Source organism: Chionomys nivalis, chromosome 10 (genome assembly GCF_950005125.1).
Source record: "Chionomys nivalis chromosome 10, mChiNiv1.1, whole genome shotgun sequence".
NCBI classification, from domain to species: Eukaryota; Metazoa; Chordata; class Mammalia; order Rodentia; family Cricetidae; genus Chionomys; species Chionomys nivalis.
The window spans coordinates 38,876,853-38,902,512 of NC_080095.1; the positions used below are offsets into that span (position 1 = coordinate 38,876,853).

At 43.0% G+C, this 25,660-nt stretch overlaps 1 protein-coding gene across 13 annotated transcripts in view; it reads right to left on the reverse strand.

Annotated features, from left to right (window-relative positions):
* The window catches only part of Ttll5 (tubulin tyrosine ligase like 5), a 258,328-nt gene that overhangs the window by 27,412 nt on the left and 205,256 nt on the right, over positions 1-25,660 (reverse strand). For 10 of the 13 annotated variants that reach the window (XM_057782738.1, XM_057782731.1, XM_057782729.1 and 7 more), the window contains 2 exons: positions 17,271-17,353; positions 12,972-13,094 (listed from right to left, as the gene is read on the reverse strand). In XM_057782738.1, the coding sequence (XP_057638721.1) occupies positions 12,973-13,094; positions 17,271-17,353 (205 nt within the window). In that variant the 3' untranslated portion in view covers position 12,972. Of the gene's footprint in view, positions 1-10,912; positions 11,882-12,971; positions 13,095-17,270; positions 17,354-25,660 lie in introns of those variants that run through there. The other 3 variants (XM_057782728.1, XM_057782732.1, XM_057782733.1) reach the window with 3 other exon arrangements.

The following is a 25,660-nucleotide window of genomic DNA, read 5'->3' on the forward strand; positions in this document are numbered from 1 at the left end:
ATTTCCCACATTAGAACATGGGAAACATTATTATTATGGGAGGATTTAGGCCTCTGTATGATAATATGCTTGAAAGTTTGAAAATGGAACAAAAAATGAGAGGGTATCTAATTTAGATGGAACATAAGTAATGTCAATAAGAAACATTATCAGTTTTATCACTTTTGTTTTTACACTAAAAATGTTGATTAATATGAGGGCCAAGATACAAGTTTTAGAAAAACGTAATAGAACAGATCATAGAGATATTCCAATTCAGACAGAAGAATTTAATTGGAGAACCAATTTCAGCACTGCATTATAAGGTTAGAGAGGAATAGCCTAAGGTTTTCAAATAACCAACTTTATTTATTCAGCCACTTTACAGGAACAGCTGCCAAATGATAGATACCCTCAAGGTTGTGCAAGAGTTAATTGCCTCCTGTGGAAATGTTAAATTTAAGGAGATTCAAGGAAGTGATAGTCTCATATGGCACCCATTCACCTTTAGTGAAGCAGATGTTAAACTCAGGGTCAACTTGTACTAGAATTATCCCTAGAGACTGTAGAGACTTGGATAAAGTGGTCTTGGAACCTGGTCCTCAATTACAATGGAAAACCTGGTGGAAAGAAGAGGCTAAGACCACTGAACAACAAAGTAGGGCTAGAGGCAAGGAAATCTCCCAAGACCAAATTCTTGGAGAGGGAGATTATGCTACTGTACAAAGGCAATCTGTATATGATGAACATACCCTTGGTTTATGCTGCACAGCAGCTTTGAATGCTTGGAACAGAACTGGTGAAATAGGAAAGAAAGTTAAGTCATTTACTAAAGTTATACAGGGCCCAAAGGAAACCTTCATGTATTTCTTACAAAGACTGATTTCAGCAATAAACAGAATGATACCAGATTCAGAAACTAGACAAATAATTGACATAAAAAACTCTCTGGCTTTTGAAAATGCTAATGCACAAGGGGTAATTAGGCCACTAAAAGTAAGATCAGCACCCTAGGAGGAATGGATCCAAGATGCAATCAATATTGAATCTCATGACCAGGATGCATGGATAGGAGAGGTGATTTCCAGAGGTTTGAAGAAAAATCAAAATGCCAAGTGTTTCAATCATGGCAGACATGGTCACCTAAAAAGGGATTGTAAACAGGGTGTTCCTTGAAACAATGGTTTGTTATAAGCATAATTCAAACAAAACACCTCTTCCTTCTGGATTATGTAGAAGGCATGGCAAAGTCAGGCATTGGATCAAAGAATCATTCAAGGCAACCCTTTGCCATCAGGGAAACTCCTTGAGGGGCCTCTTACAGGGACCCATGCCAAACTTGGTTCAGTCATTTCCTGTAACCATGGAGGAAACTCCTTCCGAGAGTAGCTAAAGAACCTAATACTTACAATAAGAAACCATACAGCTGTGGATGATAGAAAAGCTACAGAGGACAGTACAAAAAACTCAAGAGAAAACATAAAGCAAATATTTTTTTGCAACTTCTATAAATGAACAAAGACCAAAATTAAAATATGAATAAGTGGTGTTGTCATTGAACATCTGGTAGACATAGGTATGGATGTAACAATAATTGCACCAGAATGCTGAGGCATCCACATTGACCTCTTCAGGAGGTAAATGTTCAGTTTCTAGGAATTGAAATTTTATCTCAGGTAAAATAGAATGCAAGATGGGTTGAATGTATAGGGCCAGAAGGACAGAGGGGAAAATTAAAGCCATATGTTGCTAACATAGCAATGAATTTATGGGGACATGATTTGTTACAGCAATGGAATACTCAGATTAACAATCCTCCCATGTCAGAAACAAAGCATAAATTAACATATATTTCTGGGAAAAATATTAGCAGGTATTAAAAACAGTCACCAACCATTCAGGTTATACAAGAACAGGACACAACAGCTGCTGATATTTTAAAGGCACCAACAGCCCTACCTTTATAATGGTTCACAGACAAACCTGTATGGGTTATACAATGACCTTTAACAACAGAGAAACTGCAGGCTTTAGAACAGTGGGTACAAGAGTAATTAGATGCTCAGTATATTGAAGAATCAACCAGTCCTTGGAATTATCCCGTATTTGTTGTTAAAAAGAAATCTGGAACGTGGAGAATGCTAACAAATGTAGGAGCCATTAATAAGGTGATTCAACCAATGGGCTCCCAACAGTCTGGAATTCCTTTGCTTTGTCTATTGCCTAAAGGATGACCCTTTATGGTTATTGATATAAAAGTTATTCATATAGCCGGATGGTGGTGGTGCACGCCTTTAATCCCAGCACTCAGGAGGCAGAGGCAGGCGGATCTCTGTGAGTTCGAGACCAACCTGGTCTACAAGAGCTAGTTCCAGGACAGGCTCCAAAACCACAGAGAAACCCTGTCTCAAAAAACCAACCCCCCCAAAAAAAGTTATTCATACAAAATATTGTTTCTTCACTATACCTTTACAAGAAAAAGACAGAAAAATTTGCCTTCACAGTGCCTACTTAATTCTCAGCCTGCTAAGAGATAGCAATGGAAGGTTTTCCCACAGGGAATGCTAAGTAGCCTCACCCTATGCCAATATTTTAAACATCAGCTACTGGAAATGATAGGTAAGCAATTCCTTAATATATAGTTTACCATTTTATGGACAACATCTTTTTAGCTGATTCAAATACATATACTTTAGAAAGAATGTTTGAAGAAGTAAAGAAAAGTTGCCTTGTTGGGGATTACAAATTGCTCCTGAAAAAATACAAAGAGGAGAGTCTATTAATTATTTAGTATATAAAATATGTCTACAGAAAATTAGACCCCAAGAGGTGCAAATTAGAAAAGATCAATTGCAGACTCTTAATGACTTTCAAAGATTGCTAGGAGACATCCTATCTGTGGCACACTACTGGAATAGAATGTGTGACAAACTGAGTAATTTATTCAAAACCTTAGAGTGTGACAAGGACTTAAATAGTTCCAGGAAATTATCAGCTGAAGCTGAAAGAGAATTGGCTTTGGTGGAAGAATTACAGAAGGCACATGTGGATCATGTGGATTCAGAGCTTAACTGCATTCTTGTCATATTACCTTCCAAGCAGCTCCTACAGGAAGTTCAATGCAGAAGGAAGACAATCTTAGAATGGATCTTTTTACCACATAAACCAAGGAAAAAATTAAAAACATGTGGAAAAGATCTCTGAGTTAATTCTAAAAGGAAATTTGAGACTTTGTCAATTAGCAGGAATAGACCCAGCAGAAATTGCAGTACCTTCAATAATGGTGAAATTGACAAATTATGGGCAGAAAGTGAACCCTGGCAAAGAGCTTACAGTAATTTTTTTGGGAGAGATTAACCACAAATATCCCAACAGCAAGAGAATTCAACTTATAAAGAGCACTAACTGGGTCCTTCCTCACATTATATGAGAAACACCAATAACTGGAGCCCCTATATTCTATAGTGGTACAAATAAATCAGGAAAAGCAGCTTATAAATCAGAAAATTTAAGTGGATCAAAGTTCTTATGATTCTGTCCAAAAGTAAGAAATATATGCTATTCTCATAATACTAATGAATTTTATGGAATCTCAACATAGATACTGATTCAACATAGATATGCAGAAACAGTTGTTCTTCATACTGAAACCACTGAATTTATAACAGATGATACAAAATTGAACTTATTATTTATTCATTTACAAGAAATAATCAGGAATAGGAACCATCCCCTATATATAACGCACATCGATCCCACATTGGTCTGCCAGACCCTCTCGCACAAAGTAATGAAGATATGATCAACTATTGATTAGAAATGTGCTAGAGGCCTCAGAATTTCATAAAAAAATCATGTCAATAGCAAAGGTTTAAAAAAAGATTTGTATCACATGGCAACAATCCAAAGAAATTATAAGGAAATGTCCTACTTGTTTTTTTATATAAATAAACTCCACTACCTGCAGGAAGTAACCCAAAGAGTACTCATAGGAATAAAATATAGCAAATGGATGTGTTCCATTTTGTAGAATTTGAAAAATTAAAATATGTGTGCCACATCATTGATACCTACTCAGGGCAAGTACTTTGAGTTCAGAAAAAGCTGATTCAGTAATCCCATGCTTGCTATAAGTTATGGCCATTATGGGTATACCCGTACAAAAAAGACATATGCTCAAGCATATATCTCTAAGAAAATAAAACCTTTTTGCTTATTATAATGTAAAGCATATTACATGTATATCACAAATCCTATAGGGCAGGCAGTTACAGAAAGATAAAACTAAACTCAAAGGATATGTTAAATAAATAGAAAGGGATATGTTAAATAAACAGAAACCCCCCAGAAATAGACTGCATAATGCTTTATTAACTTTGAATTTTCTAAATGCTAATGAGAAAGAAACAACAGTTATAGAAAGACACAGGATAATGGAAAAAAATACCCTATGGGATTAAATCAGCTGTTATACTTTAAAGATGTCTTAACATCAGAGTGGAAACCAGGACATGTGTTATGTTGGAGAAGGGGTTTTGCTTTTGTTTCCACAGGAGAAGAAAAGCTATGGATACCATCAAAATTGTTAAAGATTAGATTTGAACAAGAGACACTCCTTTATTAGGAGAGATAATATTTAATCAAACATCATGACTGTTCAATCTAAACTAACTTTAAAACCAAGAAGAGCTTTACCTTTGATCAGATATAACTTAAGGCATAAATTGCCTCCCCAAAATTAGGGCTGGGAAGGGTTTTGTTTTTGTCTTTTCAGGACAATTAAGGTGTTCATCTAAGGAATCTGAAGACTACTGGACAAATGAGACATGGGAAGAAAAAGGACAAATCATCCCCCAAAAAATGTTCCAAGAAAAAAATTTGGCCTATTAGTATATCACACCTCCAACAGAATAAAATTTCATAAATCTTCCCAAATGTTTGACATATAATGCAAATTGTTTTTGTTGTAGCCCCAATCCAAATAAAAATTAAAGTTGGTTTTGGAGTTGGAGTGTGGCTCTATCCTTCTCTAAACCCAAGCATGCTTTGTTAAAGTAAAATCCCAAATCTCTGTCTCAGGCTAGAAGAGATGCCTAATATACAAGAGAAGAAAAACAAAAATTAAAGGACTATTTTATTATAAATCTCATAATCCTTTGGTCCTATTTTGAGTCTTTGAAACTTTTCTTGGAGTATAAATATTATGTAAAAGTTACAAAATTAAAAATATACTTAAAATTTTTATCATGCTATTAATGGCCATATAGAGTACTAACTAATTCTACAAAAAGGCTTCATCTACCTTCCTGTACATGATTTGGGGTTTGAGTCTCTATCACTTTTCTGCAGTGAACCATGAGCACGCCTAACAGTGACTTCAGGAAGTCTTCATGAGGAGGATGGGGCCCCACAGCGACAGTTCCTCCAGAACTATGATAACACAACTAAGCTGAAGAACAACACTTAAAGATCGACTTTGAACTACAAACTGCTCAGGACAATTTTGAAGTGGCTAGCTGAGATGATCCAGCCATACTGAGTACTCTAGCCAGAACTTGAGATAAGTCCTTGTGCTTTCCCATTACACAGAGACTGGACAACAAATGATAAGGCTACCTCTCCCAGGAAAGTTGCCGTCATCCCCAGAGAGCAGGAAGTAAATTTAAGAATATGACACCCACATTCCCAAGAGGTGGGGTGGATGGTTTTGGTCATTCAGTGAGTTATGGATATTTGTTATTGTTTTGGGCCGTTAGTTACAAGTTGTTATTATGATCAGGAAGAAAGCTGAACAAAGGAGATCAGACTTAGAGTTCTTGTTTTGAAAAAAAAGGGGGGATTTAGATGAAAGGCTATAAGGGTAGATTATTGAATCTACTCTGAAAAGAAATAAGGGGATATAGAAATAAGGTGACTATTAGTTTTAAATATTTTACATTGGATTGGATTTTTTGTATACCGATAAAAATTTAAGGTTATTTTTGTTAGAACATACTGTACATACATTTCTAATCTTGTTCAAGGTACTGTACCTATGAAACTCATTTAACAATGTAATGCATTGAAAGTTATTATTATCAAATATTTACGATAATAAGGAAATAAAGGTCACCAATTAGTCACCTATTACAATCAAAGTTACAGTCATATTAGGTATATTTTCAAGGTCTAACAGAGATATATTTTAAATAGATTGGTCATCTTCAAACACTTCAGAGTTCTATAGAATATAACATTTAAGATTTTTTTTATAACATAGGTTCTTTTCTTTTTTTCTTTTTCTTTTTTAGTGGCAATGAGACATGTCTGCTACAGGCAGTACCAATCTACTTCAGAGAAGATGATGGGCATCAGGGAAACTCCACATGGAGTTTACTTTTCTTTGTGGCAGAGGTTAGTCACTGGATAAGAAAGTGCTCTTGTCTCAACTGCTTACACTACGCTGTACAAATTGCACAAGCAGGACACAAAAGAAAGAACTGCTGAACTTTGCCAAGACAATGTAGGACAGCTCTTCAGAATATCCTGCTTCACAGAAAAGTCTGTCATGCTAGGCCTGTAGGCCAAAGATGGATGCCCCAACATTGCAGAGGAACCTTGGGTGACTGTACAGGCAGCTAGCTGTTTCTGTCATTTCTCACATTGTCTGGAAGTTGCTTGCTTGCACTTCCTGCTTACTCAGGTAATATTTCCTTCTTGGGTCTCTGATGGAGTTTTCCTTGTTACCAGATTCAGAAAAGAATTCCACTAAAGAAATGTAAAGTGTATAATGTCAAGAGACACAAAAAGACAGTTTTGGTAATGCAAGTTAGAATAAAAAGTGAATTAGGTACCACCTTTTGGATTCACCAAGATAGGATAAATATGGAATATTTTTTTCTGAATTTGTCAATTGTTAATGAATTAGACATTGTTGATATATTCATTGCCTGTATATATAGTTGTGATATATATATGTATATAGTTATGATACTTATTTTATATAGTTTTTCTCATATTAGTTATAACTTGAATTTTAAAACAAAAAAGGAGAAATGTGGTGATATATTGTTTGTACAATAAAGCTTGCCTGAAGATCAGAGGGCAGAGTTAGCCACTAGCTAACCACAGAGGTCTGGAGGTCTATACAGACAGACAGGAAGTGATATGGCTGGGCGGAGAGAAGAAGTGATAACATGAGAGGAGATAGGAGCTCACTCTCCTTTTGGCTAGGAAGTTGAGTGGTTAGGGTGGCTGTGGTTTTGTTCCTTTGTCTCTCTGATTTCTCAGTATTTTCCCATTTATCTTACTCTAGGCTTTTATTATTGAGACCTATTAAAACTTATGCTACATTTATTATCTCTTCTTGCTATTTATATGTGCACTTATTTACCCCTTCTTACTGCTAACTACATGTGCACTTATTTACCCCTTCTTACTGCTAACTACATGTGCACATACTTACCCCTTCTTACTGCTAACTACACGTGCACATACTTACCCCTTCTTACTGCTAACTACATGTGTACATACTTACCCCTTCTTACTGCTAACCACATGTGCACATACTTACCCCTTCTTACTGCTAACTACATGTGCACATACTTACCCCTTCTTACTGCTAACTACATGTGCACATACTTACCCCTTCTTACTGCTAACTACATGTGCACATACTTACCCCTTCTTACTGCTAACCACACGTGCACATACTTACCCCTTCTTACTGCTAACTACATGTGCACATACTTACCCCTTCTTACTGCTAACTACATGTGCACATATTTACCCCTTCTTTATGAAAAGGATCTGGTAACAGCAGATGTCTATATCTGAGGAGCCAACATATGATCTGGTCAGAGGAACAGGCTCACAGCGTACTGTTTCACTGTTTGGTCGGGTGGCCAGTTTTAATGAGTCTAGCTCCTAAGAAGACTGACTTTTTTCGATGTTTATATACAGCAATTTCCCTTCATAGAGGGGGCTTCTGTGTGTGTGTGTGTGCATTCATACATGTGAGTACAAGCATTTCATTTTGTTTGAGAAAGATTCTCTTTGTTGTGGGCTGATGCACACACCAGGCTTGCTAGCTCTCTGAGCTTCTGGAGAGGTCCCTGTTCCCTCCTTCTCCTTTGCTGTAGAAGCAACAGGATTGCGGCCATACATTACTGTGCCTGGCTTTCCATGGGTTCTAGGGATTAGAACTCAGGTACTCACGCTCGCACAGAAAGTGTTGGACCCGCTGAGCTACCTTCCTTGATCTTGTAGTGTCTCCCTTCTCCATGACCAAAAGCTTAGCATAGACAAGTCAGATCCTCTGCATGAATCAGGAATGGGTGTTTGCGTACATGCACAACAGAAAGAAGAATGAGCAGGCACAAAAGACCAGAGGAGAGTCTTCTAAGAGTAGCAGTTTTGAAAATTTCATATTATGACATTTGCTTAAAACTATGAATAGTTCATTATCCAATAGCCCTCAGTTCTCCTACAAAAAATAAAGACTTAACAAGTTTCAAAACATCTACATTCGGCCTTGGCATCTATTTGAATTTCCATGGCAAATTACATGTGAATAAGAGGAGGGAGGGGAAAACACCCTCAAATATTCCAGTGCCAAAATACAAAAGCACAAACCTTCTACTTACTAACAAGAGACTAATCAGTCAAAGCACCACAGTGATTTACAACTAGCTGACTTTTCTCATAATCTGAGAACCTGGTTGGTTTTTCTACTTATATCCCCATTTTGTGCTGGGGTCATAGGTTATGTCTTAATGATGTAGCTAAAGGAACACTTTACCCATTCGAGCCGCTTCTCTCTGGCATCAGGTACCTGGATTTCCTGGATTAGGTTAAGAGCAGAGAGCCCTTGCCAGCTATTCCGCTGACGGGGATGCCCATGCTCAGAAACTGAGAAGAGAAGGCTAGGCGATGGGTGTTTTAGTCTAACTAGTGATGTTTTCCACTCTGAGGACTGGAGGGAACCCGAGTCTTGTCTTTATAACCTAATTTGAAAGAATAAAGGATAAATATCAACACCAGTCATGTCAACAGGGCAATCTACTTCATCATTCTCCGAGCCCTGCAGTTAAATACCTACACCCCCTGGAGCCCAGCTCCAACTCCACAGATGAGGTAAGCACAGTTGTAAATATTCTATGTGAGTAAAGATTGCTCTTCCCAAAGACAGGCATGGCTTAACACGCCATGTCCTTTCTGCAGAACTTTTAGGAGCAATTATGTCCTAAGGACACACGGATGGTAAAGCATAGGTATGTGTCCGTAACAAGCATCCCATTAAGACTGGTGGCAAGGTGTGTGGGTTCACTGGCTGTGTGACTGGAGGCTGGACTGCTAACAGGGAGTGAGCTGTGGAGTGACTCCCAGGGGAAGGGAACTGGTTAGCTGCCCAGTTCAGGGCTACAAGAATGAACTGGAGCTGGGCGGTGGTGGCGCACGCCTTTAATCCCAGCACTTGGGAGGCAGAGGCAGGCGGATCTCTGGGAGTTCGAGGCCAGCCTGGTCTACAAGAGCTAGTTCTGGGACAGGCACCAAAGCTACAGAGAAACCCTGTCTCGAAAAAAACAAAACAAAAACAACAACAACAAAAAAAAAAAGAGAATGAACTGGATCTTCTCTTGCCAAATTGAACAGAGGCTGCCCAGGACCACACGACTTTGCTACAAAATGCAATGATGGGTACACGTCTAAGGATTTAGGGTGCCAGGGATTTTTTCCCAAGAGCAGTGTGTGCTTTGGTAAGACAGCCCGAGAATGAGGCCACTGGACCGCCCCTGTCTCTTTAACAAGGTAGTAATTGTTAACAGTGGAAGCATCACTCTTCTCCTGGGATCTGGCCAGCTCCACAAGAGACAGTATCACTTTTCAGATGTTATCTTTCCCAGTAGCTTATTTCTTAATCCACTTCAGAAAAAGAGTTCTTTGGCTTTCTTTCAAGCAGACCAACCCGCTTCGGACGGGTTCTTAGAAGTACCCTCCCATCTTCCCCATCTGAAAGCCAGGCTGCCTCCCCTCCGACTGCCAGCCGGGTGACTCAGCTAGCTATACTTGAGCATTGTTTCTCAACACAGAAAGAGTAACTGCAATGAGAGAGGCCTCAGGACAGGGATGTGCAGGGTTTCATTGGCTGGCTGCCAGGTCAGACGGCCACATACAGGCTGCATCCTTTTGTGTGGATGCAGCCAGATCAGGCTAGCAAAACACATCGCTAAAGTACCACTGTGTGGTGAGGCCTATCACAGAATGCCAAGACAGCAGTTTGGAGCTGGGTCATATGAACCGAATTAATAACTTTCATTGTATTCCTGGTGCTGCACATTAATGAAATCCTTACTGGCGTTTGTTCTATGAATGTGCATGGTAGACACGGCATGAGAAGTCAGTGTAGCCTCAGGAGGAAGAGGGAAAGGCTCGGGAGGAAGAAGCAAATCACACTTCCAGTTCCTAGAGAGTCTACATTACAATCACGAGTCAGAAAACTAAGCCGTGGTGGTCAGGAGACAGAGAGGAGCGAGGAACTCCGGACAAAGAGAAGACCTGTCAAGGACACAGGCTAGTTTCTCTCGTGGTTAATTTCCAGTGGCTTCAGAACTCTGGAGGTGTTCGTTAGATGCTTAGGATCTGGTTCAGGAATGACTGGGCAGGGAGAACACTTTGGATTGGTGTAGGAGGGTTTGATAAAGGGAGTTGTTGGGGATAGGTACCTGGGACTGGCTTGCAAAGAAAAGTCTTCTTCGGGGGCAACTTGGTGATCTATTCAGGACTGAATAGCCCTGATGGAGGCCGACACTTTCCTAGTCTGTAGGGACCTCAAATATCAGAATACTGAGCACACAGAAAATAACACAGGAAATACAGTTAACACAATATATATATATATATATATATATTTATATTATTATATTAGGAAAATAGACAGGAGCTAAGACAAGTCAGCAACGTCTCTGTCAGAATTTAACACTTGCCTAGACCAAGGGGTCTTTCATTCCCGATACCCTCAGCACAGTTACCTTGAAGAGGACACCAGGAATTTTCTCAGCATCGTATAACATGCTTTGCAAACATACTCAATCTTCTTGGTCTAGCACATCTGTCCCTCTACCCTACATAGGGAAAGCTTCTGGGGCTATCATAGCTGCGGATGCTGCTCATCACTGCTGTGGGTGCAGAGACTTCTGTGAGCCACCGATTCACAGACTGCTGCTGGAATGGGCTGTGGCCTCAGAGATTGTTCTGCCTCCTCACCGGGGAAGCTACTTCTCTGTTCAAGGGAGGCAGCACACTGCAGATGGGCGATATGAACCGAATTAACAGTTTCTGCAGACACAGCCTGGTGGGTCTGATGGGTAATGCTTCTCTGTAGCCACACTGCTCACTGATTTCTGAGACCGTGACTGACTCTGGGCCCATTTCCGTGCATCCTTGGCAATGCTGTCTCCAGAAGATGGTGAGCTCAAGTTCAGCAGGACCGCTTTTGTGCAGAATTCCAGGTACGGAAATGAACTTTTTCAAGGCTGCACTGCTGAAACGCCTACATGGCTGAGCACTGATGAGGGAGAACCAGAAGAGAGGCTCAAGGAAAATGATACACCGTGGCGGTCCAAAGCTCACAGTCCTGGAAACAGAGATGCCAGTACTCCTTGGCAGGCCATCAGTTTGGTTTGGAGTTGGCTGTCACATTCACCCTTCCGGATGCCAGTATATGAAGGACATCTTGATCTTTTCACTCAGCTTTCTATACTTTTTACAAGTTGTTCATCATGGGACAGGCTGTTTAGTGTCAGGGTTAAAGTACTATTGGCTTAGTGGCACGAGAATTCCGGGTGTTTTCGGTTTCTCCCGTACATTTTGGTAGATGATCAAGTCATGGATTTGGTGTTCCTGTCTCTCTCCTCATTCCTTTCTGGAGAGAGTTTAAATGGGTTGAGAAAGATATTTGAAGCTTTCTGATCCAATGTAAATGAACCCTGTGGTGGGTAAACAACTTTCCTTTCTCCTTTGCTCTCCTGGGCTATTTTAATGAACAATGCTTCTCAAAGGAGTTTATAAATATTCCCCCAGAGGAAAGAAGAATATTAAGCTCATAGGAGGTGTGCCATTAATGCTGAGTATGTGGGACTGAGCGAAGAAGAAAGGAATAATTGCAGTCTTGAGGTTTCAGAGAGTTTTCTGGTGAATTGTGAAGGCTAAGGCTGGAAGACGACACTGAGGAGCATTAGGAAAGTGAGGACACAGCTTCACAGACCAAGTCTGGCAGCTCCTTAATTGCACAGGCTACCACAGGTGGTGTGGGATGGGATAGAGCTTGTTTTGCTGCCAATTAACGGGTGTGTGCTCATTTAAAACTTGTAACAACCACAATTATCAACGTCACCAAAGCCTTTACAAAATATTTTTGTTCCCTTTCCACCTCATTATCTCAAAGTCCACAAACTACCTACCTCTAGCCTAAAAGCCTCTCCTGATAATGAGACGACTGCAACTGAGTCTCGGCAGCGTCACCTTTCCATCCCCCGCTCTACTTTACCTGTGAGCCTTGGTTATGGTTTTAATGTTTCTATTTGTCTCAAAGACCCTGCATTTTTAAACAAAAGCGTTTAATAACAGCAGAGAAGGTTCTTACTGCCACAGCGCCACCTTCTGGGGGGCCAGCACAGTATAGAAACTAGCGGTGCACAGCTTAACTTTGACCCAGGTTTGAAGTAGTCCTTACAAGTTGTTTGTATAAAGTCCCAATTGACTGCCTTTTCTGTTGCTGACCCAGGGCTTCGTACATGTTATAGCAGTGAGGTACGTCCCCAGACCCTGCATGTTAAGCATGCTATAGCAGTGAGGTACATCCCCAGACCCTGCATGTTAAGCATGTTATAGCAGTGAGTTACGTCCCCCGACCCTGCACTGCATTGCTCTTCTTCATAGTTACTGAGTTCTTTGCTGTGCCATGAAGTCACAAAATGATAACAACAAAAATACGCTATTATTCTTACTATTACCTTAAATTGTCCCTGACTTCATCGACTTTGATTTTCTCTGTCCTATAACTGTGGCAAGGGCTCCAGAATGTGTGGGTAAGGGTTTGGATCTGGCGAAAATAACTTGGGGCGCTTCCAAAGATCCTGGAAAAATGAAGAAGAAAAAAATCCCCACTTAACACTGTATTTGATCTTGGCCCAAAGGACAAGAGGTAAAATCCCAAGCTAGGCTTAGAGAATCATTGTTCTCAGATGTTGTCACCCCACCTCTGGCCAAACACGAACTCTATGTCTCTCTTATGTTCCCCAACAGCACAGGGGTGAGCATCACCTCAAAATCTTACCCTCAACCCCTGCACAGAAGAATGCTTAGGGGGTTTTAATAATGGGAAATGGAAGGAAAAGAAGAGGGCATCAGACACTAGTGCCACTGCCCCAGGAGCATTGCTTGTTTTATTCCTAACTTCTCATGTGCAGACCCACGGAGGAGCCCAGCAGCCACATACTGTATGATGAATAGTCTGCTAACGGAAACAGGTCGTATCACCGCAGCAGCCAGGCAAGGAAGTCACCTGGAAGTGAAAGTGACTTCTAGGTAAGACCCCCCTGGATTTACTTTCCACTGAAGTAGGTTCATTTCTCTTGTTTCAAGACACCGGAGGAGTGGGTGAGCACAGTCACACTGCGTGCTTCCGAGCTGTCCCTATGAAGATCACAGAGCTACTGCACACTTCACCAGTGCTGCAGATAATAAAGCTTTAGACGGGACATTGCTTCTTTCTTCCTGTAAATGGCATCCAACACTGACTTTCAAGACAGCAAGGTCCTATCCATAGCTACAGACCAACGGGAGCTTAAGAACAGGGTGTGGGAAGAGATGGCTGCACTCCAGTTGGAATGCTTTACAGAAGGGAGGGAGCAGGCTGCGCCGCGGCAAAGGGTGTGGCCGCGGATCCCCACAGTAACCCTAGCACCTCAGTTGTCTAATTTGCCTTCTTTGCTGTTTTAGTTCACCATCAGCCCTTCAGAGCTCGAGGAGGAGCACCATGGTTACAAAGGAGAGCCAGTGAGGTTGGCTTCAGGCCAAGGGCCCTCACTCCGGCTTCCTTCTCAAGTTTCCAAATCTGCTGACTCTCCTTCCTTTCATTGCAAACTTAGAATGTAAGGCCCCAGGTAGGGCAGTTAAGAAAGATAACATTCAGGCAGCATTCCTTCAAGCCCTCTGCTAGGAGAGTTCTACTTTACCAAATGTGCAGAATGGAAAGACAATGCGATTAGCCAGCCATCAGTAGGAAAGGGCTCAGCTGTTTTACAACTCGAGCTACCTGCAAAGCCACACATCTTAAAGTGGAGTCAGCCAGATGAAAGAGAAGGGTTAAAGGCCAGGAAACAGACAGGAGCTATATTTATGGACCTGTTACTGTACAAGATAGGGGCTCGAGGTATTTGGAAGACAGCTGAGGAGAGGAATATAGCATTGCTGCCTTCTCTTTTTCTGTCTCCTTCCTTCTCCCCCGCCACCTCCTTCTTCTGGGTTTAAAGAAAACTGCTGCAAGTGGCAGCCCTGACCATCGCACAGAACACCTTTCCGGAGCTCTAGAACAGTCTTTACAGTGCAGCCCTGACCATCGCACAGAACACCTTTCCGGAGCTCTAGAACAGCCTTTACAGTGCAGCCCTGACCGTCGCACAGAACACCCTTCCGGAGCTCTAGAACAGCTTTTACAGTGCAGCCCTGACCATCGCACAGAACACCTTTCCGGAACTCTAGAACAGCCTTTACAGTGCAGCCCTGACCGTCGCACAGAACACCCTTCCGGAACTCTAGAACAGTCTTTACAGTGCAGCCCTGACTGTCGCACAGAACACCCTCCCGGAGCTCTAGAACAGCCTTTACAGTGCAGCCCTGACTGTCCCACGAAGACCCTTCTGGAGCTCTAGAACAGTCTTTACAGTGCAGCCCTGACTGTCCCACGAAGACCCTTCTGGAGCTCTAGAACAGTCTTTACAGTGCAGCCCTGACTGTCGCACGAAGACCCTTCTGGAGCTCTAGAACAGCCTTTACACCTCACTGCCGTAGAAATCACAAGCTGCATTGCTGACACACGGCCACGCAGGGCAGTTACTCACTAGCAGCTGCAATGCCACGTGTGCCGGGAATTGAGTGAGTACCAGCCCGCGCTGCAGCAGTCCTTAGCATCAGGAAAGTCTCAGCCAATGAATCCAACAGCATACAGAGCACTCTAGTCACAGGGTGACAAAGCACTAAATACCTGGCGAGTGAACATGGCAGGAATAATTGGCTGGCTTGTACCTTAAGGTGAAAGCAGGGGAATATAACGGCTTGATCTGTCATATTTGCTGACACAAATAGACCAGGACTTTGACAAGATCTTCTAGCTGACATCATCAAGGGCTACCAAGCTGCTGCAGTCAGGATCCAGCAGATCCCTCACAGTTGTAACTCCCTCAGCCAGAGAGCACAGAGTTCAGCTCCATATGGCTCAGTTAGGAATGCACAGGAGGCAGGCGGGGTTCCTGGGTCCTGCAAATGTCTCCAGCTTAAGGCATGTGGGGGAGGGAGGGGGCTCTTATTGCTGTGACCCGGAACAACTTCAAACCTGCCCATGATTCTCACTTTGCTCCATCACAGTTCCAGGTGCAAGTTTTACTTCATTAAACCTCTCTGCCCTAGTCTAAGAGCTGGGGGCGTCCTCAGTGGTAGAGCGCCTAGCTTATGTGAGCTGCAGCCAATGCCTAGTGTGAAACAGCAGACACCACCGAGCTCTAGTATTCACAAGGGGATCACAAACACAGGGCCATCAAGTATCTCCTGATTCGGGCTCTGATGCTGTGAAGGAGAATGAATTTCTGAGCTTTTATGAGAATGATAACATGGCCCCATAACCTGGATGCAGGAAGAGTCCTTCTGTGCATATGCCTTCATTTAAGCCTCAAAATAAGGCAGTGAGATATACAGAACTGTCCTCATGACACGGTCAGGCTTCCCAGTGACCTGCTGTCACTTTCAGGGGCACTGCCACCTCTCATCACATTCCCTGTACTAATCCTGAACTCCCCAGGGCTTCGTGGGGCTGTCAGCATGGCGACAGGCTCCCTCCACGGCTTCTGACTGGCTCAGGATGGCGACAGGCTCTCTCCACGGCTTCTGACTGGCTCAGGATGGCGACAGGCTCCCTCCACGGCTTCTGACTGGCTCAGGATGGCGACATGCTCCCTCCACGGCTTCTGACTGGCCCTGATACTTCACCACTTTCTTCTTGCCCTATTTTGCACATAACCATTTCCCCAGCCATACTAACAAATGGGGTTTGCAGACAAAGTACATACATGTGCATGGCACAGGGCCTTTGCATTCATTGTATGTACTCCATGACGCTTTAGATATACTTCCCAATCTGCCGATTCCTGTACACGCAAATAAGACAGGGGCTCTCAGATCTTATATCTGTATACTTGACCATGGAGTTGCTAGAAAGTGCTCAACACGCAGCATGACATATGGTGAAGGCCTAGTCAATGTTGTCTGTTGTCATTCCCCATGTCCCCAGGACCAGAATCAATCACAGAATCTCCTGTAGCCACTTCTCATGCCTTTTCCATCTCCTTGAGTCTTTCAGTGCCCCAAATAGAGTGGAGACCATTTTGCTTGTCCAGTGCTGTGTGGACTCAGGAGCCTGTGTTCCGTGGTCAATGTTTGTTGACTTGAGTCAAAGTGACTTTCTTTGAGTTTTCTGATTAGTGTGGGCTTATGAATTATTATACAAAACAAACCTCTGGCTCACTGCTCCCTCACTGCATATATACACTTACAGTGAGAGGCTATGGGCCCCGTTGACAGACTGTTAGCATCAATACAAAACTTACATTAAAGTCCAGACATCTAACTCGATGCATGGATAACTAATATGCTGAGTCTTAGTTTCCTCATGGGAGGGGAGGTAGCAGATGGAGCTCATGAAGCTGTCATGAGGGTTGAGAGATCCAACATTCAGAAACACTATGTGAAGAGTGAAGTACCAGTCAAACGCAAGGAGTGTGTGCTCACATTAAAACTCAAGAGTATTCTGCTAGACAAGGATGTTGCATTTACCCCCATCAGGTTCCAATAAAAGAAAAGAAAAAAAATCCAGCTACCACAGGCTGTCTTATTATTCTAAAGAAAAATATCAAAATACCTATCTGCCAATGCTTTCAAAGGACATTTGTTCTTTTGAGCTGATACTCCTGGCAGAGGTAAAGGAGAGGACTGCCAGGTGCCACCCTCCTTGCTGCCCCACCCAGAGAAAGGCCACTGACCTGTGGAGCTGGCGATGGGCAGAAAGGCCGCAGGGTTAAGGCCGCTCTGAAGTCCATTCAGCTGCCCTTCCGCAGCGGAGACTCTGAAACACAAAGGAGGCCGGTGAGACCTGCAGGCAGGAAGACTCTCACGGAGAGGCAAGGTCAAGACAGATCTCTGATGGCCTTCCCTTTGGTCTTGGAGTTTCTTCCATATTTACACAAGCCCCTGTTTCTTTTAAGCCTTTGTTAAAATGTCATGTTCCCACAGATGGCTTCTTTCAACAACAGATACAGCCATCTCCAAAAATATTATGTATTTCAAAACTGACCTTTTGTTTATTCCCAACTGCATGGTTCTTTTCTCACTGTGGTGTCTCACTATCCAACAAGTAGTTATTTAGCGAATGAATACTTAGTTGGTGGTTCTGACTTAGAGAAATAACATGTTTGAAAGACTGCATTTCATGTAGAGCAGCGGCTCTTGGGGAAGGGAGGGGGACAGATTTGATCACCATCATTCTTCCCTGGCCTTGGACATCGAACAAGACTGAGACAGCTGTAGCTCTCATACAGCGGGTTACCTAGCAAGTAAGGGCCAGGAACGCTACTGAACAATCAGTCCGCAGCACACAGACAGGATCCCCAAGAATTAGTGCAAAATGTCCTAGATTAGGCTGAGGCTCCTCAGGAGCAAGCTATACGATGTCTCCCGTCAGGCCAGCCCTGGGGAGGCGGAGCATGACGGGTCTTGGTGCATAGGTTTCCGGCATGTCTCAGAAAGTCTACTCTGACACGTCAATTACAGACCATGCCAGATCTCCCTGTTAAAGGCTCTTACAGCTCTCTAACTTTTTGTTGCATTTATCAAAATTATAAGTTTCAAGGTTATAATTACCAATTTATGTAGATGGAGCCTATGTGTCATCTTGCCTGGCACACAAGCTCTATGAAGACAGAGACTATCAACAGTCTTGTTCACGTGGGGCATTTTGCTTATAGCAGATATTTAATACATAGTTTTGGAAGAAATTTGACCCATTATGTCCACAAACACATTTACTTACTGGGACCATCTGCCTTGATTCCAGTTGGTATATAACAGTTCTAGCTGAGAGGTTATGGGCAGAGTTTGCTCCTTCGGTTGGCTTTGTACTGTTGAACATTTATCCAACAGTCTTTGGAACCCCTCCCCCAGCGTGGCTGTCCTACTCACTGGTCCCCATAAACATCCTCAGCAGGCCCTGCGTTTCATGATGGTTAGTGCGGCCGGCATTAAAGCAAACGCGGAGGAAGTAAGCATGTGATGAAAGAAAGGGGCAGCGCTGACGACTGTAGGGGAGCAGGGAGCCGAGTCCCCTGGTGAAGGGCAAGGATGACCTTTCTGAGGAAATCCTCTTTCAGTTGAGTCATGACATTCTAAGAAATAGGTGTTGGCCCAGAGTGGAGAGGAGGGAAAAAAATTTTATGATGAAATAAACTTGTTCAGTAATTCTGAGCCAGAAACAGGCTTATACTGCCAGTCCTGGGAACATGTGGGGACCAGATAGGGAGAGGGGGATATTTGCTCTTGTAATTCTTGCTGAGAAAGAAGTAGGGTCCTCTCTTACAAGGCCATCTCCCTGACAGAAGTAAACAAACAGACACTGAAGTTATTATGCTTGCTTTAAGATCACCTGAGTAGGGAGCGGCATGGGTTGAACTCGGTTTCATTAAAGCCTGTAGGTGAACACTAAGAAGGGAGGACAAACTTATTGGTTCTCTAGAAGAAAGAGATAGGAGATTCTGAAGGTTTAGCCCCAGTGACTTCTGGGTCCCCCAAGTCTCTTAACCTTCTTTTTAGCCTCTCTGGAACTCCCCACTCTCTTTCCCCTTTAAAAGGCTTTCTTCTGTTCCTCTTCCAAGATCTCCAGCACCCCCACCCCTGTCATCCGTCCACAAGCACCACAGGCTGGGAGTTGGACCCACGATTCTACAGTGTCATCCATAGGGCCCCTACTCCTGTTTGATGGAGAAATGTGCCCACAGCAATTTAAGGGGAAAATCTGAGTGAAATTTTCCATGGAAACAGTAGGATCCAAAATGGTTTAGGCCTGTTATGTCTGGTTTTGGCACACTATGGGTAAACATGTTTGTGTTGTGCTAACATCATTTCCTTGGGAAAATACATTACAACTTCTGGGCAGCCCACTCTGAACATGGCTAGCCAGGGTGGGGGTGTTTTTTTACACTTGCCCCAAAATGCTATTTTTTAAATCTTCCTAGGATTAAATGTATTTCAGGGATATTTACCTAAGAACATAGGGATGAAGCTGTCTTCCTTGGTTTTAATTATCAATATGATACAGCCTAGAATCATCTGAAAGAAGAGCTTGAGTTAAGGAACTGCCTAGATCAAATTAGCCTGTGTCTGTGTCTGGGGAGAGGAGGCCCGGGACACACAATGATTGCTAATAGATGGAGGAGAGCCGACTCACTGAAGGTGGTACCAACCCAAAGCAGGTGGTCAGAACTGTGTAAGAAAGCTAATATTAGCCAGACTGCAAGCCAGCTAGTCTCCATGGTTCCTGCTGTACCTCTGTGGCTGTGAAATGAGTTCCCTGGTGTCTTAGTTAGGGTTTCTATTGCTGTGAAGAGATACCATGACCATGGCAATTCTTATAAAGGAAAAACATTTAACTGGGGTGGCTTACATTTTCAGAGGTTTAATTCATTATCACCATGGTTGTGACATGGGGGTGTGCAGGCAGACCTGGTGCTGGAGAAGGAGCTGAGAGTCCTACATTGTTTTTGACTTTCAGGCAAAAGAAAGTTATCTGAGACACTGGGTCTGACTTGAGCATATGAGATCTCAAAGCCCACCTCTACAGTTATACACTTCCTCCAACAAGGCCACACTTGTAATGATCTGTCCTGTCCCTTTAAGAGACAAGACATGCCCACTCCCTCCCCCATCTGCTGAGGCAGGCAGATCTTCCTTCTTGCTTGCAGCCTGAATCTCTTCTTTTTCCATCTCCCTCTTGAAGAGGTATCTTCTATCTCTTCCCACTTCTCCCCTTCCTACCCTTCTGTTTCTGTCTGTCTGTCTGTCCGTCCCTCCCTCCCTCTCCTCTTCTCCCCTACTCTCCTTTCCCCTCCATAACCCACTAAATAAATATCCAACCTCCCTCTGCATGGGGTGCCTATCCACGTCTCTGTCTCTCGCCTGCCATGTGGCTCGCTGGCTGCCCAGGACCAGTCGCCTTCGGAGACTTGTGGTGTGGTCCAGTGGTGTGCCCATCTGTCTCTTCTCATGGCCTGCTGCAGTCACTCGGGGAACTGCGCCATCCCTGCCTGGTACTGGCTGCTCTCGGGGACCTGCTGCCTGCTGCCACATGGCCCATTGCCTGCTGCTGCCTGGGGACCTGCAGCATTTCTGCTGCTGCAGCCACCAGGGATCTGCAGCATTTTATTTAATCCATTACAACACCCACTCCAGCAAAGTCACACCTCTTAATAGTGCCATTCCCTATGAGATTATGGGGGCCAATTACATTCAAACCACCACATTCCACTCCCTGGCTCCCAAAAGCTTGTAACAATATCATAATGCAAAATGCATTTAGTCCAACTTTCAAAGTCACATAGTCTATCAGCCTCAACAATGTTTAAAAGTTCAAAATTCAAAGTCTCTTCTAAGATTCATGCAATCTCTTAACTGTCCTCCTCTATAAAATCAAAATAAAAAAACAGATCACATACTCCCAACATTATACATTACCATTCTAAAACTTAGCAAAGGGAGCACAGGGAGGAAATACTGGACCAATGTAAGCTGAAAACCAGCTGGGCAAACTCCAAACTCTGTATCTCCATGTCTGATGTCAAAATGCTCTTCAGATCTCCGCCCCTTTTTAATTTTGTTGATTGAAACACACTTCTTTCTCTTAGGCAGCTCTCTTTGGCAGGTATCTGATATCTCCAACATCTTGGGGTCTCCTAGGCAATCTAGACCTCACCTTTACAGCTTCATGCAATGACCTCTCTAGGCTTCCATTCAGGGATACCTGACACATGCCTGGCCTCAGTGGCTTTCTTTAGTCACGGAGGGAGATTTCAAAATGCCTTTCTTATATCCTTGACTCTAAAGCCAGAACCATGTGGCTGAAGTTGCCAAGTTCTGCTGTTTACTGAGGCTTACTACCTAAGCTTGGCTGTCTTGAAACTGGATCTGTAGACCAGGCTGGCCTCAAATTCTGAGATCCACCAGCCTCTGCCTCTGAGTTCTGTGATTAAAGGTGTGCACCACCACACCCAGCTTTAAGCTTTTCTTTAATTCCTTTCCACAAATTAGAAATTTAGCTGGGATCTTGCCCTGAGGTCACCACTCCCTTCCCTTTATCCCAATTCTTAATCTGTTTATGTCCTTGAATACAGCACTTAGCTGCGTCCCACTTCTCAGTGTTCCTTTTCTCCTTAGCTTGCTCCTTTTCATATAAATCTTGAGTTAACACTAATAACCACATGACAGAGTCTATACTAGGCTGTTTTGAGATTTCCTCTGCCAATGGAATTAATCCAAGAACGCTTCAATTTAGCCTCAGACAGACTGAACAAGGGCAAAACAGCAGCCGCATTCTTCACCAAAATATCATAAGGACGATCTCTAAGCCAATATACTAAAATTCTTCTCCTCTGAAACCTCTGAGCCAGGCCCCTACAGTTGCAGTCACAACCAGCACCAGTGTCTTCCATGCTCCTACTAGGATGACCTATTAAGCAGCACTTTAAGTGTTCAACTGCTTTTCTAATCCACAGTCCCAACGTCCATATTCTTTCAAACAAAAGTATGGTCAGGCCTGCCACAGCAATACCCCACTCCCAGTACCAACTTCTGCCTTACTTAGGGTTTCTATGGTGGGAAGAAACACCATGGCAACTCTTATAAAGGGAAAAACATTTAATTCAGGTGGCTTACAGTTTCAGAAGTTTAGTCCACTGTCATCATGGTGTGACATGGTGGCATGCAGCAGACATAACTGAGCGTCCTACATCTTGACTCGCAGGCAACAGAAGTGGTCTGAGACACCGAGTGCGGCTTGAGAATAAATGAAATCTCAAAGCCCGCCTCTACAGGGACACACTTCTTCCAACAAGGCCACACCTCCTAATAGTGCCACTTCTTATGAGCGTATGGGGGCCAAGTACATCCAAACCACCACACTTGGTAAAAGGGAATGCAGTGTGTAACAGCAAGCAGACTTGCCTTCAAGGTCCTGCCATGATTTGCCCACAGCTACCACCTACAGGGATTCCTGAAATATTAAATGCATACTTTGTAGCCTGGCTTGTGAGTCACTTGTCCCCTGTCTGTCTACTTCCTTTCCTACCTTTTCTGCAGTCTAAGAAAGAACAGACATACATCTTCAAACTGATTACTAACTCCTAAGGATGGGAAGAAATTCTTAGAATACAAAGTAAGCCTAAAGAGATGAATGCTCCCCAAATGAAACACGTTTTTTATTTTGATTTTTCTTAGTAAGTACTCACTCACAGATTACCTATCTTCTAAATTCTTTCCAACATTCCTATGATTGGGTCCCAGTGGCTTCTGTTTTCCTTTCTTTCATTTTTAAAAATTAGTTCCCCCAACTGTCTTTTTATAGCTTTTAGGTTATACAATAACTCATTTCTTTCCGTTATCATTTGCCTTTAAAAATATTTAAAGTTTGTGTGTGTGTGTGTTTGTGAGCATGGACACACATGCACCTGAGCTCCTGCAGAGCCAGAGGAGGCACCAGATGCTCTGGAGGTACAGCTGCCGGTGGCTGTGAGCCTCCTGATGCTAGCACTAAACTGTTCCTAGAACAGCCAGTGCTCTCAACCACTGAGCCATCTCTCCAGCCTTCCTTTTCTTGTTTTAATAAACATAATTACATGATTTAGGCGAAAGAGTATGGCTTGGGGGCAGAGTACTCACCTAGCATGCTGGGGTGCTGAGTGTGATTTACAGCAGCAACAACAAAAACAGCTTGGGAGCAGATTTGTCCCAGGACACTGGTTTGATGGACAGCATGCCCACAGCCCTTTAGTGTGAAGTATTTTATATTTCACTGTTACCTCTAAATTATAAGTCACAGGCATACTTAAAAAATACCACCAAGGGGCTGGAGAGATGGCTCAGTGGTTAAGAGCATTGCCTGCGCTTCCAAAGGTCCCGAGTTCAATTCCCAGCAACCACATGGTGGCTCACAACCATCTCTAATAAGGTCTGGTGCCCTCTTCTGGCCTGCAGGCATACACACAGATAGACTATTGTATACATAACAAATAAATATTTTTTTAAAAAAAATACCACCAAATGAGCTTTAAAAACTCAAAAGCTATCTTTTAAATTACTTCTAACAAGTTCATTATAGTTAAAGAAAATAAACTGTTTGAGACTGACACTTTGTGGCACAGTATAGTTGAACTTCGTGAACATCCAAAATTACCTAAAAAAAAAAAATGTATGTTCGGTTAGGAGCAGGCATAACTATTAAAATTTTTAAGAGGCTGAGTTGTGACTCATATGTAAGTTATAAAATCAACCTAGGGGCTCACAATCAGCATTAAAAATAAGATGAGATTGGACAGATGGGTCAGTCATTATGAGCATGCTCTATTCTTTTGTTTTTTTTTTTTTTTTTTGGTTTTTCGAGACAGGGTTTCTCTGTGGTTTTTGGAGCCTGTCCTGGAACTAGCTCTTGTAGACCAGGCTGGTCTCGAACTCAAAGAGATCTGCCTGCCTCTGCCTCCCAAGTGCTGGGATTAAAGGCGTGCGCCACCACCGCCCGGCTAGAGCATGCTCTATTCTTAAAGAGGACTTGAACTTAGTTCCCAGCACCCAGGTTGGGTGGCTCACAACCATCTGCAACTTCAGTCCTAGGGGATCTAACACCCTCTTCTGGCTTCCATGAACACACACACACACATAAAAAAGAATAAACCTAAGTAAATGAATAAATAAATAAATGAACAGAAAAATGCTTAAGACGTTTTATTTCACAAATGCTCATAGCTCTTTTTCTTGGATTGCATATTACATGTATTTTTATTATGTGTGGTATCCATAAAGATTAAAAGTTACCCATTAAAGCAAACTGCTAATTCTGCACTTCAATCATTCAAAATAGTGTTATTTTACTTGCGTTACTGCTGGGGTATATTTCAATAAGGGAGCACTACAAGTGGAAGAGGTGAAATAGGGGTATATGAGTGAAAACAATAGAGCTATCAAAGAAAATATGTCAAATGTACAATTTAAAAGACATATCTAAGGGGCTGGAGAGATGGCTCAGAGGATAAGAGCACTGGCTACTCTTCAGAGGTCCTGAGTTCAATTCCCAGCAACCACATGGTGGTTCATGACCATCTATAATGAAATCTGGTGCCCTCTTCTGGTGTGCAAGCATACATGCAGGTAGAACAACATAATAAATAAAAAAGAAAGATAAAAAAAGATCGCCTGGAGCCTAGGCAGTTTGGATGCTCACCTTACTAGACCTGAAAGGAGGTGGGAGGTCCTTGGACTTCCCATAGGGCAGGGAACCCTGACTGCTCTTCAGACTGATGAGGGAAGAGGACTTGATTGGGGGAGGGGGAGGGAAATGGGAGGCGGTGGCGGGAAGGAGGCAGAAATCTTTAATAATTAAATAAATAAAAAAAATTGCCTGACAAAACTGGGAGCATGGGGCGTGGAGGTGTAGAAGGAAGGGGAGAAAAGGAGGGTTGAGGAGAACTTGAGGGAATGGGATAGTCGAGATGGAGGAAGGACAGATATAAGAGCAAGGAAAGAGATATCTTGATTGATGAAACCATTATGGGGTTAGCAAGAAACCTGGCCCTAGAAAAATTCCCAGGAATCCACAAGGATGACTCCAGCTAAGACCCTAAGCAAGAGAGGAAAGGGTGCCTGAACTGGCCTTGCCCTGTAGTCAGACTGATGATTATCTGAAATATCACTATAGAACCTTCATCCAACAACAGATGGGGAACAGAGGCAGAGGCCCACACTGGAGCACTGGACTGAGCTCCCAAGGTCCAGTTGAAGAGTGGGAGGAATGAGAGTATGAGCAAGGAGGTCAAGACCATGAGGGGTTCACCCACTGAGACAGTTTGCCTGAGCTAATGGGAGCTCACCAACTCCAACTGGACTGGGAGTGAATGAGCATGGGATCAAACTAGTCCCTCTGAATGTGGTTGACAGCTGGAGCAGACTGAGGGGCCAATGACAGTGGCACTGGGATTTGTCTCTACTGCATGTACTGGCTTTTTGGGATCCTATTTTCTTTGGATGTATACCTTGCTCAACCTAGATGTAGTAGGGAGGGCCTTGGATTTGCCACAGGGCCGGGTGCCTTGTCCTCTCTTAGGATTCGGGGGTGGAGGGG